Here is a 17748-nt window from a genome sequence, read left to right as displayed (position 1 = left end):
GATGATGTAGAGCTTCTACAAATCATCACAAGTCTCTTATGGAGTAAGACTGTTTTAGTAATACTTAGTGTGTATATACATTGTAGTGTACAGCAAGTAATAACAATAACAGATTATATCAGTACATGGATGACTGTGTATCATTTTGCATAAAAGATCCTGGGAGCAGGCACACCCTCAAAATATCCATAAACTTTTAAACTCTTTAGTACCTTTTAGTTTACTTCTGTGGGGATGAGAGCATTGTACCACTTGATATTTCAAATAATACCAAAACTGTATAGTTTAAGTTATTTCTTCTAAATGACTTGAAACAAAATGGAAAAAAGCACCAAAACATTTCTTTATTCTTCTTCCTTTTTGTATAGAAGGTGAACCATTTTTTTTGTTTTTTTTTTTTTTTTTTTTTTTATTTTATTCATCTATTTGTTTAATAATGTGGTTCCACCAGTTGTAGGTATTCACATTTCTCGCAAATAAGATATATCTACACTATTGAAAATAAAGGCTCCAAAGAGGTGTTTTTGCAGTGATGCCATGGAAGAACCATTTTTGGTTCCCCAAAGAACCTTTATTTTTGGTTCCCCAAAGAACCTTTCAGTGAACAGTTCCTAAAAGAACCATATTGAAGAACATTTAAAAAATCTAAAGAACCTTTTTCCACTATAAAGAACCATTTCTGCATTTGAAAGGTTCCATGGATATTCAAGGTTTTTCATGGAACCATTGATGCCAGTAAAGAACATTTATTTTTAAGTGTAGCATATGAGAATCAGAGGGTAAAGGAAGAGTATGAAGGATATTAGACGAAGGGTTGATGAATATATTGCAGTAGTTAGATTTGAGAGTTTGATCTGATCAAACTAACAAAAATAATTAGAAGACAGGTTAGAGAAGTAAAATTTGTAAGAGTGTTAGTAGATCTTTTGAGATCTAAATCTATTCATGTATTGATTGGGTGCAATAATGACACAAGTAGAAAAAGCAAAGAAAATTGGGAAAAGTAATGGGGGGGAAATGAAAAAGGCAGGACAAATGATGGCAAAAGGAATGCAAAATAAGGAGAATGCATGGAAGGAAAAGAAAACGTTGGTGATATTCATAGCAGGTGATAAATGCAATGTATGAAATCAAATCAGAAAGAGAAAAGATTTAGATTATAATAAAACAGCTGAACATTATTTGAATACAGTAGGATTAAAATAAGAAGAGATTAATGATGAATTGAGAATGCAGGCCAGTGAAGAGGCAGTATGTGTAGGGTATTAATATTAATAGTGTTAATATTACAGTGGAATGCAAGAAGCCTGACCGGAATGAATCGGAAAGAACAAGTAATATTAGATGTAATATTATGTAGATTAAAAATGGGGTACAGCAACATTAATGGTATTATTCATATGAGGAAACATGCAACAGGACTGTGCACCAAGTGTCAGGAATATGAAACTGTTGGACATCAAATGATGTAGCTCCGACATCTACCACCAGGCGTCATGATAACACACTTTGATTGTGATTATGCCGACTCCTCTTTTTTAAAGGCACATTTGCTGTTGAAATGTCTTCTTAATAATCAGACTAGGCTAGTCCTTTGTGAACCTAAAAACGTGCACACAAATGTCAGTTTTTATTTAGTGTTTATTCATTTATTATTCACGTTTATTCATCTATTTATATTCTGTCTATTGTTATCAGGACACCATAATACAAAGAAATAGGTATTTTTATGTTGTTTCAAATGGTTTCTTACCCATTGCAGCCCATTATGAAACACTTAACCAGGAAAACACTGAATATATGAATTCAGACATTAAGACCCTTGTCAATGACCACAATTTAAATAACATATAAACAAAGATTTTGCGTTTATTTTTAACATAACATTAATGTACAATAAACAAACAAGCACTTACGCTCTGCACAATATTCACCTTTCCACCAGGCCTTTCCACCTTTCCAGAAATAGCGGTCCTTTCGGTTCGGTCTGGTGCGCCCGGATGGACGAAACATAATTTAAGTCTTTCAAATTAAGGGTAACTTTTTCTGTATTCACTGTGAAGTTTATGTTAAATCATGATGAATTAATTTGTTTCAATAAGGACAAAGGGTCGCATTTATTTATATTTCACACTACAGGTAACGATGCAGCAGACATACAGCAAAAGCAGGTAATACTGCAATATATGTAAGAACAATGTAGGTCTTGTAAATATATATGAGCAAACAAAAATTGAATTTCATAAACTGAACTAATAATTTGTTACTGCAAATATTTAACTTTTTAAGTACAAACATTATATTTTATACAAGCATGTTATTGATCTTATTGTGAACAAATGATACAAGTATATGTTCATTTTTTAACCTTATATTTTTTTTAATCAATACTTGTCTTTGACTGAACTTTTTCTGTTGTTTAGTTATCTTAAGACTTAAACCCTGTCCCTGCAAGCATGCATTCATCTGCCTCTGTTGTTTAAGTACAATACCCACATCTCAAAATCCAGTCAACACCTAACGCACAGAACCAGCATGGTAAATACATGGCAATATTATTTGTAATATCTCTACATCGTTTATTTTGTCAAATGATCAAGTTTCACTGATAAGCCTGATTTTAACAAAAACCCAGGATAAAGTGGTTGAGTGAATGTGGTCTGGACTCTGTAGATGAGGGTCACTGTGTCAGAGACACTGTAGAAAGACAGAATTCCTGCTCTGTGATCCACATACACTCCTATTCTACAGGAGGCGGAGAGTTTAGTGAGTTTAGTATGTGTGTTATTGTGCCAGAACTGGCAACTAGTTTGAGTGCAGGACAATCTCCAGGACTGATCATTCAATCCAAATCCGCATGCACATCTTTCTCCCTGCCTCTTGATGCTGTTATAGGACACTGATATACCCACACTGTCAGCACCACTCCATTTAACCTCCCAGTAACATCGTCCAGACAAGCCTTCTCTACACAACACCTCATACAATTTATCAAATCTGTCTGGATGATCAGGATATGACTGGACTTCTTTGCTGCAAGTTGCCACTCTGTTCTCCTCAGACAGTTGAATAAATTTATTCGCTGTGTTTGCATTCAGAGTAAACCGACGGAAATCTGATGGAGAGAAAAACAAACAATTTAATAGTTATGTTAAGTAAAACTTTTGTTTTTGCATACAAACATTTGAGTGGTTCTTTGAGCATAAATTTGTTTATTTTGAAGCAGGGGCAGATTGTGTTTTATAATTCTATAGTTATATTGTGGTAAACAATATTTCACATTTCATTTACTGAGTTATATTCCATTTGTATAAAAAAAAAAGGTCATATTTATTTATTGTTTTCAAGATTAATTTGTATTTATCATAATCACTGTTACATTATGTAAAAACAGCAGTATTTTCTTTGTGTTAGGCTATTTACACCAAGTGCAAATAATGATCCCAGATCGCATGTGTACGTCTGCAAGATGTCTGTTAAAAATCACTTGATCTTTAAAGCATCTGCTGTGTACAAACATCTGACAGACGTCTTTAAGATGTCAGCTTTACTTACATTCTAAATCCTAAACATCTTAAAGACATCTAATAAATGTCAATTTGACATCTGAAATGAAACGTCCAATAGATGTACTGCAGATGAGCAAACACTTTTAAAAATACGTCTTGCGGATATAAATGCAGACATCAGATAGATGCCTCTGTGATGTATGTGTGCTATCAGGGTATAATTTATATTTACACTGCGAAAAATAGCAGTAAGTGTAATAGCCTAAGTGTAAAGCTGGCTTTCCACTCTCTCAAAAATTTGGATACGATTGTCGCATTTCTCACCCTAGCAACTGTTGCACAAAACTTTTAAACTGGTCGTGAAGCAACTGACACCCTTGGCTTATTCACCATGGTAAAATTAATGATTTTAATGGATATAATAAATGTATGAATGTATGGACGCAAAACAAATGACCCCCAAAATAAAAACATAGTAGGTTTAATGGGGCTAATCAACCTACATAATGATTTAATAATTATAAGATAATTATTTCTGTCATAATTATTCTAACATGTTATTTTACAAATATAGTGTTTACGTAATAATGTTAAAGTGAAAAAAAATTCAGAAATTCAGAATTCCTAAGCTAAATAGAAATGTGTGTGTTTGTTTATGAAAGTGCTTTAAAATGTGTAAAAAGAAATCTGATGCAACATAAGCAGATCTAAATTTAATGCCACAGTCAGCACTTTTTATTTTCACTTTATTCACGATGGCCGTTACAGATTTTGTTTAATTGACAGTTTCACGAGAGCTTGACTGATAGACAACTGACCAGTCGTGACCAGATGTCTGACCAGTCATAACACAGAATCTTCCGTTTCGTCAAAAAAATCAGACAGAAAAGTACATTAACGTTGGTGGATTTGAACATGAAAATGTTATCTAAGAGGGGCAGGTTTTTGCGAAGGATCAATTGTGCAGGGACATATTTGTCCCAGTGGAAGATGAGCAGCACCCTATATATACAATATATAAAATATATAAAGTATACTGTTACATAAAGTAGAATATATAAAATCTTCTGTTTTAAATTGTGATTTTTTTTTTTTTTGCAATGTCTCTAATATGATATATATATAACTATAACTAATGAACAGCTGATCCCCTTTACAGTTGTCAGATATAGATAAAACAGCTGTGTGTGTGTGTGTGTGTGCAGTTTCTTATTGTCTTACATTGTAGGAACTCCTCCCTAGTCTTGGGTTCAGTGATGGGAATAATGTTGATGTATGTGACTAAGAAATAAACACATAATAAAAATAATTACAAAAAAACTTACATCCATATTCAATATACTAAGTTTCTTCTACACTGCATTATTATTTATTTCTCAAAGAAAACTTTACCTTTGTCAAATATGTTTTCAGTCTGTTCTTTGCAGAAATCCTCCAGCTCTTCTTTGAGTTGAGAGACAGACTTTCCCACATCATCATAAAACAGCAGAGAACCAGAAGTGACACTCTCTCCAATTTCAGTCGGGGCAGAGAGAGACTGAAAACTCTAGAGCAAATAAACAAATGTAAATGTAATGTAAACGAATAAGCTCATTTTCTCACTAATGTACAGCAGGACCAGAACTTCCATAGACACTGAGGGAAACACTACCTTTCACAGTGTTGTAAAATACTTGTCCTCTCTTATGCTCTAGTGGACAGCATTAGTGTTTACAACTTTGCTTTGTCATTCACAATAACAAATAAATGGCTTATCAGAACCAGCAGCCTAAGGGGAGCTCGAAAAAAGTATGTTTCAAGAAAATGATCAGAAACAAATCACACACAGAGAGATATACACTTTGTAGGGCCTGAATTTTGTTTTTAGACCTTATAGTTTCAGTGTTATGAAGCAAAACGGAAATTATCTTATTGTATCTCCACCTATGGAGAAGACAAAAAAAGATGATGAAGAAGAAAATCACAACAAACACAATATGGTTTGGACTCCTGATTAAAGGAGAAGTCCACTTCCAGAACAAAAAATGACAGATAATGTACTCACCCCTTGTCTTCCAAGATGTCTTTCTTTCTTCAGCCGTAAAGAAATTTTGTTTTTTGAGGGAAACATTTCAGGATTTTTCTCCATATAATAGACTGGTATGGTGCCCCAATTTTGAACTTCCAAAATGCAGTTTAAATGCATTTAACCTGCATTTTTAATGTATTTAAACTGCATGAACATCTTGGATGACAAGGGGGTGAGTCCATTGTAAATTTTTGTTCTGAAAGTGGACTTTAAGGATATCTAGGCATGCAAACCAGCTACCAGCTATACCATAATTCCCTCATTAATGGATTGTTTTTAGTTTACCAAGTTAAAATTAAGAAAGCCTCTTTAACTCATTTTAATGACAAAACACTTGTAATGAAAGTTCTGTTACTCAGATCTCTGTTACCTGTAGGAAATGGATGTGATCGTCTGTGTGCAAAAGCTGCTTCAGCTCAGCATCTCTCCTCCTCAGATCCTCAATCTCTTGCTCCAGTTGCTTCAGGAGTCCTTCAGCTCGACTCACTTCAGCCTTTTCTCGATCTCTGATCATCTGTATCACCTCAGAACGTCTTCTCTCAATGGAGCGGATCAGTTCAGTGAAGATCCTCTCACTGTCCTTCACTGCTCTCTGAGCGGAGAGCTGTTAAAATACAGACAATCAGTACGTTCACTCGGATCAGCCTGTTAGCAACAGTGGGCTTGAGTAGGACTAAAATAGCTTTCTTAATTGGGTAGGTGACACTATGTCTAAAACCTCTTTTTTCTATTATCTAGCATTTATGTTTGCCCTCATTTCAAAACTCACCTTGTGTGTCTTCACAGCCTCTTTTAGCTCCTGAAACTCTTTCTCTCTCCTCTGAATTCTTTGCTGTAATGTTCTCTGTGTGTCTTCTAACTGTTTCTGTTGAACAAATGAGGGTCAATAAATTGAATTAATTGTAGATTTTTTTCAGCTCTCTAAGTTAATAAAAGCCAACTTCATGTATTTTTTTCCCCTACCTGTTTCTCTGTCCTCTCTGATGCAGATGATACAGTGTCATGGTTTTTATGTTCATCCATTGCACACAGATAACAAATACATTGCTGATCAGTCCGGCAATAGATTTCCAGTTGTTTATCGTGTTTAGAGCATATCATCTCCAGGAGTCGTCCAGTGGCATCAGTTATCTTGTGTCGTCTACCTGAGTGAAATTCCTCATGACGCTCAAAGTGAGTTTGACAGTAAGACTCCAGACACAACAGACAGGACTTTACAGCTTTGCGTTTCCTTCCAGTACAAACATCACACTCCACATCTCCAGGTCCAGCATAACTGAGAGCCCGAGCTGTTTGGACTTTTGTCGTCTTCAGTTTCTCCACCATTTCAGCAAACACCACATTCGTATTTAAAGCAGGTCTTGGAGTGAAGGTCTGTCTGCACTGAGGGCAGCTGCAAACTCTCTTCTGATCATCTTGATTCCAGCAGTCTGTTATGCAGCTCATGCAGTAACTGTGTCCACAGGGGATGGTCACTGGATCCTTCAGTAGATCCAGACAGACTGAACAGCTGAACTGATCCTGAGCCCATGAAATACTGGCTTCTGCCATTTTACTGCAACCACACACAGACACATGCAGTCACTTAGGTTTCAGTTTCCCTAAAATGAAGAGTTTCCTGGTTGTGTGGTTGGGAGACGTGTGCAATAGCACAGTTTTATATTACAATGCCCACTAGCTGTCAGTCTTCTCAAGAAGACACATTTTATTCGGTTTTAAATTTGGCAGTCACCTTTTTTTTTTTAAATCACAGTAAAACAACTTAAGGGCTTACGCTCTTTTATGTTTTTTTATAAAAATATACAAATTTATAGTTGCATATTATTTATAGTCATTGAGCTCACGTATTCATAATGCACTGTGATTTTATATTATACTTTATGATATCTAAGCCCCGTGAATTTCTTTATGACTTCTTTCCATTTTATTGGTATTTAGAAAGTTAATTTAATAAAAATTGATTTAGATGGTTGAGTTGTATTCACTAAATAGTCGTGATCTATTAGTGCATAGTATTTGAGCACAAAAACCTGCCTCTTATTTATAAAACACGCATTCTCAGTCTGACTAAAATAACCATGATGTTGGTCAAATTAAATATAACTTACAGTTAACTAATTTTTTTTTTACCGAGGGATACAAGCTCCGCCTGGCACAACAATGAAGTCTTGTGAGCGCCCGCTACAGGTGGATTTGGACCTCGTATTTTCATGAATTACTTTCAGTTTCTCAAACGCAGAACTGAAACACACTTCGGCTCAGGTAAATAGAAACCTGCTGTCTTTCCGACGTACTGTCTGTCTGTTTGAATCTAGTTATCGATCTTGTCTGACAGACTGTATAGGACCTGTACAACATTACAGATTCTAGATTTTCAAGACAGGATCAAAGTTGACGAACGTTTTTGTTAAGTCATGTTTAGTATAAGCTGCTTAAGACGATATCACTAGCTGTAAATTTGCAAGTGACTTACGTCTTAAAAACATCTCTTTGTACATCTTTCTCAGACGTAAGTGCTGATTAGCTGTGTATGTTTCTCTGATATGTGCAGTAAAATGGCAGAAGCCAATATTTCAGTGACTCAGGATCAGTTCAGCTGTTCGATCTGTCTGGACCTACTAAAGGATCCAGTGACCATTCCCTGTGGACACAGTTACTGTATGAACTGCATCACAGACTGCTGGAATCAAGATGATCAGAAGGGAATTTACAGCTGCCCTCAGTGCAGACAGACCTTCACTCCAAGACCTGTTATAAACAAGAATGTGGTGTTTGCAGAAATGGTGGAGAAACTTAAGAAGACAAAAACCCAAACAGCTCGTCCTACTCTCAGTTATGCTGGACCTGGAGATGTGGAGTGTGACGTCTGCACTGGGAGAAAATACAAAGCTGTCAGGTCCTGTCTGATGTGTCTGAACTCTTACTGTCAAAATCACCTTGAACAACATGACAGTTTTTTTAAAGATAAGAAACACAATTTGATTAACGCCACTGGACGACTCAAGGAGATGATCTGCTCAAAACATAACAGACTGCTAGAGGTTTATTGTCGTACTGACCAGCGATGTGTTTGTTTGTTGTGCACAATGAATGAACACAAAATTCACACCACTGTTTCAGTGAAAGCAGAGAGGACTGTGAAACAGGTATGAAATCACCCATTGGTATATGAAGTGTGTTAATGATGTAATATGAAGAAGAACTAGACAAATTTGCACAAAAATGCAAATGAAATGAATGAAAATGGAATTAAAGCTATCAAGTTTTAAAATGAGAAAAAAGTACCATAAATATATACAAGTTATAAGACCCATATACAATTTCAGACACATAAGAGACAATGTTTGCACTTAAATGGCATTGTTTTATAGATTATACTTTTATATCCATTTAAAAGTGTTAGAGGAGAGGAAGATCATCAGTGAAGAATGGGTTAAGATTGTACAAAGCTAGCATGGTATCTGAAGAAGTTTTAGCCAGGAAAATCAGCTGCTTTAATCTTATTCACGTTTATTATACAAAAAAAAAAAAGAAAAGACCATCTAGGGCAGGGGTCACCAGATCCGGTCCTGGAGGGCCGGTGTCCCTGCAGAGTTTAGCTCCAACCCTAATCAAACACACCTGAACCAGCTAATCAAGGTCTTACTAGGTATACTTGAAACTTCCAGGCAGGTGTGTTGAGGAAAGTTGGAGGTAAACTCTGCAGGACACCGGCCCTCCAGGAACAAGTTTGGTGACCCCTGATCTAGGGTTTTGTGAAAATGGGTTTGAAATAAAATGAAGGTAAATGGTTGCAGACATTTATTTCTTTTTGGGGGGGTGAACTATCCCTTTAAGGAAATCTGCTGATTACTGTTACCTGTTACAGAAAGAGTTGTTAGACATTCAAAGAAAGCTCCAGAAAAGAATCCAGGGAAGAGAGAAGATGCTTCAAGAGCTCAAAGAGGCTGTGAAGACTCATAAGGTGAGTTTGATGAGATATGCTTCCTATTCTGTCAGGACTTAAGTCATTCAGTCATTAGGGAGCCCAGGGTTGGGACTTTCCAGTCCCAATGAAGCCCAGTGAGTGAATGGTCTTATTTGTCTCTGTGCCGTAACAGCTCTCTGCACAGGCAGCAGTGGAGGACAGTGAGAGGATCTTTACTGAACTAATCCGCTCCATTGAGAGAAGCCGCTCGGAGGTGGTGGAGATGATCAGAGATCAGGAAAAGGCTGAAGTGAATCGAGCTGAAAGACTCTTGAAGCAGCTGCAGCAGGAGATTGATAATCTGAAGAGGAGAGATGCTGAGCTGAAGCCACTATCACAAACAGACAATCACATCCATTTCCTACAGGTAACTGAGTAATGATCAATTTATAAGGTGTTTGAACACAGTTATGTGGCTGCAGTGTGTGAAAAATACTGAAGAATAATTCACTGACACGAATGTTGTCATGAGTTAGATGTGTTGTGTACATATAACAACCTTTCTACACAGAGAAGCAGTCATCCTCTCATATTTGCGTGAACAGTTTTCTAAAAATGTTCTTAAATGTGCTTAAACACTGAAAGAATTTACTTATCCAAATCTGTTATGTTCTTTTGTCCCTCTGTAGAGTTTTCAGTCTCTCTCTGTTCCTCCTGCATCCACAAAAAGCATCAATGTCAGTTCTCTCCTCACTTATGATGATGTTGGTAAATCTGTCTCTATGCTAAGAGAGAAACTTGAGGACTTCTGCAAAGAGGAGATAAAAAAGATATCTGGTAGAGGTAAAATATTAGAGATTTTTTACTTAAAAAAATCTGTGTATCATGTAATAACCACAAAAACAAATTAAGAGAACATTATAAGTGGAATTGATATAATATTGTGTATTACTTTTTGTTAGTGACATACATGGAGATTGTTTCCATCCCTGAACCCGGATCCAGAGATGAGTTTTTGCACTGTAAGTATTACTAACAAAAAGAAACAACCTCTCAGAAGAAAGACACCAAACTGTCACTGGGGTGGTACCCTTTCAAAATGTACTAATATGTGACCCTGGACCACAAAACCAGTCGTAAGTAGCACGGGTATATTTGTAGCAATAGCCAAAAATACATTGTATGAGTCAAAATAATTGATTTTTCTTTTATGCCAAAAATCATTAGAATATTAAGTAAAGATCATGTTCAATGAAGATATGTTGTAAATTTAATTTAAACTTAATGTTTGATTAGTAATGTGCATTGCTAAGAACTTCATTTGAACAACTTTAAAGGTGATTTTCTCAATATTTTGATTTTTTTGCACCCTCAGATTTCAGATTTTCAAATAGTTGTATCTCAGACAAATATTTTCCTATCCTAACAAACCACACATCAATGGAAAGCTTATTTATTCATTTTTAGATGATGTATAAATCTCAGTTTTGAAAAATTGACCCTTACGACTGGTTTTGTGGTCCAGGGTCGCATATGTGCTTTTAAAGTATTAATAAGTTCCTTCAAAGTACTACTATGTACCATTTAGGGGGAAATAAGGTACAAAGACACACTTTTAGCCTTGCACAAACTGTCAGACAATTCTACTTGTGCAAAGTCTTGTTTAATGTATGTTTTTCCCCCAATCAGATTCCCGTCAGCTCACCCTGGATCCAAACACTGCACATAAATATCTCTGTCTGTCTGAAAGCAACAAAGTGGCTACATTTATTGGGGCTGACCAGCAGTATCCTGTTCATCCAGACCGATTTCATGATTTTTCTCAGGTGTTGTGTAGAGAGAGTGTGTGTGGACGCTGTTACTGGGAGGTGGAGTGGAGTGGTGGTGTGGGAATTTCAGTGTCGTATAAGAGCATTAGTAGGAAGGGAGAAGGTGATTGTGTATTTGGATTTAATGATCAGTCATGGAGATTTTGCTGCTCTGGCTCTAGTTATGCATTCAGGCACAATAACAAAACAACTAGTCTCTCTGTACCATCCAGTATCTGTAGAATAGGAGTGTACGTGGATCACAGAGCAGGAATTCTGTCCTTCTACAGCGTCTCTGGCACAATGACCCTCATCCACAAAGTCCAGACCACATTCACTCAACCGCTCTATCCTGGGTTTGGGATAAATTTAGGATCAACAGTGAAACTGTTGTCTTAAGGTGAGACACTGCAGGTGAATAGGGTAAAAAAAATAACTAATAGTTATCACTAAACTTATCCAGTTGATTTATTACATTGATAATTGCAAACATTTTTTGTATTACAAGTTTTCTAAAATGTTAGGTTTAAATATGCAAAAGAGGCATTATTATACATGCATTATATATGCTCTAATTTGCATACATTTCTAGTACAAAAACACTGCATGAAGTCAGTCTAAAGATTCTTGTTTAATTTTTTTTTACATATTAGAGTCAAAAGCCTTTACAAAGGGAATTTTGGGTATCTCTTTTTGTCACTCCATAATTCAGAAAAAAATTAAAACAGATAGAAAACAACTTTTTTTTTACTGTTTTTTGGGGAATAAAATATATAAAATCAAGCAAATTATATATGAACAAATCCCTCTGTAAAACCCTTCAGGATATAGACAGGAATAAAAATGTAAAGTTTGGTGTGTGTAAGTCCTACTGAAGTAGAGATTTATGGCTCAGTGTAGGAGAAAAAAAACTAATTTTGAGAAAACAGCCTTTAACCCCTTAACTGTCACCCGTATACGGGACGCCTATGGTTATTTCACCATATTACAAATAAATCCTAATCTAATCATGACAAACTATATATCATTGGAAAAGTCTAAGTAAAATAGATATTTTACAACTGTCTTGTAGGAACATAATTTATGTAGGAAAAGTAATAGATTAATTAATGACAAGAGTGCACCTCAAAAAAATCTACATCATAACAGGAGTTCAAAAAGTCACAAAAAGACTTTCTTTGTTGCCTTTTTCCTTATCATGCTTTAGATATCATAAGAAATTATATATCAGTTGAAAACTTAAAATCCATTGAAAATGTACATTAAAATCATATTACAAAATGTTTTCATTCATGAATTATAAAAAATTAAGTTTGAATAGTGCATTTTCATGTCTATGTTCAAAAATGTGAGTGACAGTTAAAGGGTTAAAAATATGTATTGTAATTGAAATCTATTAACACTATTGCTCTATTGCTATAAAAGAAACACTAACAGTGTCTTTTGGATGTTTTCATTCCACTAGTCTGAAAAAACACTTTATGAAAAGCCAAAAAGCCCAAAATCTCAAACTTGACAGGTGCATGAAAAAACAGTGGTTTTGCCTGCAGTGTCTCCCCTTAGAAATTCTGTGAATAATAGTGACATATTACAAGTTTAATCATCATTGGATCAAGGTATATCATCAAGTTTAATCATCAAGTGAATAGGTATTCTTACGATTCTCCCATCCTTACGATTACAATCCCAAGTGCAGTTTAATCTGGAATTTAACTCCACAAAGTGTACAAAAAATTATAATGATAATTTTGGGGTAATTATTAATTATTATTTACTCTGTAATATTGTGAATGGGTGTTTGTGCTCTGGTTTACTTACATTAGGGTTAAATTGTTTTGCAGGTAGTATTTACTAGGTTACTTTAAGTTTCTGAATAAAAGTAATTTGCATTTAACTCAGATGTCTTATGATACTGTTCTAAAAAAAAAACTACTACTGAAACCAGACCTTTAAGGTATTATTTTACAGAAGGCTTTGATGAGGGGTGAAATACTCTTGCAAAATTACATTGATAATAAAGACATTGATTTTCATTAAAACTTTTTAAAATCATTTTTGCACCAAAGCATTAAAGCTCAAATATTGGCCTGATCTACATAATCAATAACAAATATAAGAATAAACAGTCAATGAAATATCAACGCATTTGATGATGCCATTATATATGTGGATTACGTAATCCATATATATATATATCATTATATAGTAAGTCTCGGAGAAGCAGTCATACTTCCACCATGCTCTTTGTGGTCAGTGAGTCACACATTTTGACAAACATACCCACCATTTTTGCACACGTCTCGAAACAGGAAAAGTAGTTGAAAGAAACTGAAACTTATAGGCTATGTGTTGTCAAGTCTTTGTATTGTTATGTACGTGGAGGAACATGGCAGAAACCAGTATTTCAGTGGGCAAGGATCAGTTCAGCTGTCTGATCTGTCTGGATCTACTGAAGGATCCAGTGACCATCCCCTGTGGACACAGTTACTGTATGAACTGCATTACAGACTGCTGGAATAAAGAAGATAAGCAGGGACTTTACAGCTGCCCTCAGTGCAGACAGACCTTCACTCCAAGACCTGCTTTAAAAAAGAATGTGATGTTGGCTGACATAGTGGACAATCTGAAGAACACAATAACTTCTCCTATTTATGCTGGACCTGGAGATGTGGAGTGTGACTCCTGTACTGGAAGGAAACGCAAAGCTTTAAAGTCCTGTCTGATGTGCCTGGAATCTTACTGTCAAAGTCATTTTGAGTGTCATGAGGAATCTCATCCAAGGAAACGACACAAAGTGACTGATGCCACTGGACGAATCCAGGAGATGATCTGCTCTAAACATGACAGACTGCTGGAGGTTTTTTGTCGTTCTGACCAGAAATGTATTTGTTTGATTTGTGTGATGGACGAACACAAAAATCACAATATTGTTTCAGCTGAAGCAGAGAGGACAGAGAAACAGGTATGAACTGAAAATACATATAAATAGACTGTTTTTGCAGTTATTGTATCAAGTTGCTAGGCAGGCTAGTTAACAATGACATTATCACGCAAAAATATAGAGCAATTTTGAGCTTATTGTGAAAAACCAAAGTCTTCTAATGTTTATTTGTTCATCAGAAACAGCTTGGAGAGACAGTAACAGTTATACAGAAGAAAATTCAAGAGAGGCAAACAGAGCTTCAGAAGCTGAGAGAGTCTGTGCAGACTCACAAGGTGAGTATGAGAGAAAAATAACTGTCTGATTTGAATGGACTTATTCTAGTGATTCTCTATTTGTGTTCCAACAGCGCTCTGCACAGACAGCAGTGAAGGACAGTGAGAGGATCTTTACTGAACTGATCCACTGCATTGAAAGAAGCCACTCTGAGGTGATACAGATGATCAGAGATCGAGAAAAGGCTGAAGTGAGTCGAGCTGAAGGACTCTTGATGCAACTGCAGCAGGAAATTGATGATCTGAGGAAGAGAGATGCTGAGCTAAAGCAGCTTTTAAACACAGAAAACCACATCCATTTCCTACAGGTTTGACAAGAGTTGCAGGTTTATAAAGCTTGTACTGCAGACTCTTTAATTGACATTTCGTTTGTGACACCATTAAAACTTACTATAATTGCCAGTTGTTCCGATCAGTGCAACTCTATAGTAAGAAATAAGCCTAGCACTTGTACTTCCATCTATGTGATCCTTTTAAATTTCTTGGACTGTCAATTCAATCATTCATATTTACATGATAATTAGGGGCCGTTGGTTTTCATCTTCTTCTTCTGTATCTTTCACTCTGGGAGTCTAGAACCACTTGTGGGAAACTTATGAAATTTGGCACACAGATAGAGAACAGTGTCAATATTAACCATAGCAAATTTGGAGTCTCTAACTCAAATTTGCACTCATATTTCTGATAATAACTTTTGAATCATGCGGGCCAGAAGCAAAATTCCTTTTGCAAAATTTTCCTCTGATTCCTTAGCTCATGCCAAGTTGAACATTTTTTTCACTGCTTTTGCGAAAAATCTACTACTTCAAACTCTTCCTAGCTGACTTTCAACAAAATTATCAAAAGCTTTTTGATATACCAAACCGTTTTCGTAAAGCACATTAACGAATTTGAAAAAAAAAGGCTAGATCTTCGAAACTCTTTAGCGGATTCAGACCAAACTTGTTATGTGTTATAACAAGCATGACCTGAGGGCACATAAGTTGTTTTAGCACAGCACCACCTACTGGTCAAAACATATAAAATGTTGACATTTCTGCATATAACTTTTAACCAGTTTAGCTAAAAATTGGTCCTGTTAGATCCGGAACGACAAATGTTATTTGATTAATAACAGTTCCTTAGCTCTTCATTTTTACCTCTGTTGTGCTTGGCCCCTTAATTGCTGCTTGCAGCCATTTTTTACATATTTGCTTTTGTTGTCTTTTTAGAATTTTCAGTTTCTCTCTGTACCTCCTGCATCTTCACACAGCACCACTGTCAGTTCTCTCCTCTCTTATGATGATGTGAAAAGCTCCGTCTCTATAATAAGAAGTAAACTTGAGAATTTCTGCAGAGAGGAGATAGAAAAGATATCTGGTGGAGGTAAAGGTTTATTGATAAATTAATTAATAAATATTTTGTACATGTAATAAATAGTAATAACATTTAATAAATTGTTAATATTACTACATCATTGCTGTTATTAGTACATAATTAGTATTACATAGTAATATTAATAGTTTAATATTGTTGAACACTTTATTAAATATCTGTTTGTTTCTGTATAGTGAATATCACAATTCACACACCCATCACTGAACCCAGAACAAGAGAGCACTTCTTGCACTGTAAGTGTTATTAATAATAAAAAAAATAAAGCAAACAGTAGACAAATTTAAACATTTAAAGTGTTTAATTTCTGTACTAATTGTGCTTTCTTTTGAATTATTTTGCAGTTCTGTCCAACTAGTGATAAAAAATACAATTTTCACTTACAATTTTTAATAGGCTTTAAATCAATTTTGATAAAATCATTAAATCTGAAAACTTGTGTAATAGATCAGTGATCTATTGTTGCTAGTTGTATATCTTTGATTGATTGTTGCTTCACTTGTTTGATGATATTAAAATGCAGATTGATTTTCTCTCCGTCAGATTACCATAAGTTTACTCTGGATTTAGAGTCAGTGCATAAACACCTCTGTCTTTCTGATGGGAACAAAGTAGCTGCTTGCACAGCCACCCTGCAGCCGTATCCTGATCATCCAGACAGATTTGATGTTTGGCCTCAGGTTTTATGTAGAGAAAGTGTGTGTGGACGCTGTTACTGGGAGGTGGAGTGGAGCGGGACTCGTGGTGTGGGAATATCAGTGTCATATAAGAGCATCAGCAGGAAGGGACAGGGTAATGAGTGTAAATTTGGATGTAATAATCAGTCCTGGAGGTTGTTCTGCTCTCCCTCTGCGTATTTATTTAGTCACAATAACAAAAATCTGAACTCCCTGAAGTCTCCAGCTCCCGTAGAATAGGAGTGTATGTGGATCACAGTGCAGGAATTCTGTCCTTCTACAGCGTCTCTGACACAATGACCCTCATCCACAGAGTCCAGACCACATTCACTCAACCGCTCTATCCTGGGTTTGGCATAACTCAGGGCTCATCAATGAAACTGTGTCATTTAGAGGTATAGGTGAAGTAGAGCTTTTGTAAATCATCACAATATTATAGTTATGGTGTCTCTTATGGAGTAAGATTGTTTTAATAATACTTAGTGTATATATTAATTGTAGTGTACAACAAGTAGGCCTAATGACAGTAACATATCAGGTTGACTGTGTATCATTTTGCATTTTTATGTAAGTCATTTAATAAATATCACCGGTAACTTGAATTTGCTCTAAGCCTTTTGCAAAATTCTGTACCACTGTGCAATGAATGATAATTAGAGATGAAAATACTTTGCTTTTCTATTGCAGCTGTACAAAGCACAGTAAGACTAAATAATTTTTACTGATATGTCTGTGTATTTCATTTATGATGATTATAATTTCAGTTAGCTGGAATACTGATGTATGCACACTGTCTAACAGTACTTTTTTGAAATATTTGGAAATTTGAGTTTACATCACATTCATATGGCAATATTCTACAGGCAATTTGGATATGACTGAGGTTTGAAAATTATTTTTAAAAATCGGTCGTACTTTTATATGGTTGCAACAGAGTGACAATAATTTGGGTTTTCAAGACGTGTTGTCTTAGGTGACTTACAACATAATTTGTCTTTGAAAACGATTTTTTTATGTAGTGTGTGTGTGTGATCGCCCTCTTCTGGTTGATTTTGTCTTTGCATTTACTCAAACGAGGTTAGTTTCAGTTTTATTTCTACACAAAACCAGGGAACATTCGGTTCTGGTAAAAAAACACTGAGCAAAGAGGCTGTCTGTGGATTTCTGGTGAGATTCAGGTGAGTCACTT

General features: G+C 35.5%; 2 protein-coding genes and 1 pseudogene across 3 annotated transcripts; 2 read left to right on the top strand and 1 right to left on the bottom strand.

Moving 5' to 3' along the window:
* Window positions 1–1536: 1536 nt before the first annotated feature.
* Window positions 1537–7167, bottom strand: LOC127158541 (E3 ubiquitin/ISG15 ligase TRIM25-like). Its single transcript, XM_051101622.1, has 6 exons — window positions 6541–7167; window positions 6347–6442; window positions 5948–6181; window positions 4902–5055; window positions 4731–4790; window positions 1537–3115 (listed from the first exon to the last, which is right to left on the bottom strand). Exons 1-6 carry the CDS (start codon window positions 7126–7128, stop codon window positions 2580–2582), a joined length of 1668 nt encoding a protein of 555 aa, XP_050957579.1. The 5' UTR covers window positions 7129–7167; the 3' UTR covers window positions 1537–2579.
* A 597-nt stretch (window positions 7168–7764) lies between these two features.
* LOC127158542 (tripartite motif-containing protein 16) lies at window positions 7765–11734 on the top strand. 2 transcript variants are annotated; one of them, XM_051101624.1, is made up of 7 exons: window positions 7765–7839; window positions 8129–8723; window positions 9446–9541; window positions 9678–9911; window positions 10174–10327; window positions 10447–10506; window positions 11174–11734. In XM_051101624.1, the coding sequence occupies exons 2-7, from the start codon at window positions 8133–8135 to the stop codon at window positions 11689–11691; spliced, it is 1653 nt and encodes a 550-aa protein (XP_050957581.1). In that variant the 5' UTR covers window positions 7765–7839; window positions 8129–8132; the 3' UTR covers window positions 11692–11734. The 2 variants fall into 2 exon arrangements, with proteins under 2 accessions (XP_050957581.1, XP_050957580.1); XM_051101623.1 differs by lacking the exon at window positions 7765–7839 and having other exon boundaries at window positions 8121–8723.
* Window positions 11735–11851: 117 nt separating this feature from the next.
* LOC127158540 (tripartite motif-containing protein 16-like) lies at window positions 11852–17161 on the top strand (annotated as a pseudogene).
* Window positions 17162–17748: the final 587 nt, after the last annotated feature.

The sequence above is a fragment of the Labeo rohita genome, unplaced genomic scaffold (assembly GCF_022985175.1).
Source record: "Labeo rohita strain BAU-BD-2019 unplaced genomic scaffold, IGBB_LRoh.1.0 scaffold_1550, whole genome shotgun sequence".
In the NCBI taxonomy this organism is placed as follows: Eukaryota; Metazoa; Chordata; class Actinopteri; order Cypriniformes; family Cyprinidae; genus Labeo; species Labeo rohita.
Note: the sequence above shows the minus strand (reverse complement) of the source record. Positions and strands in the feature narration are given on the sequence as shown.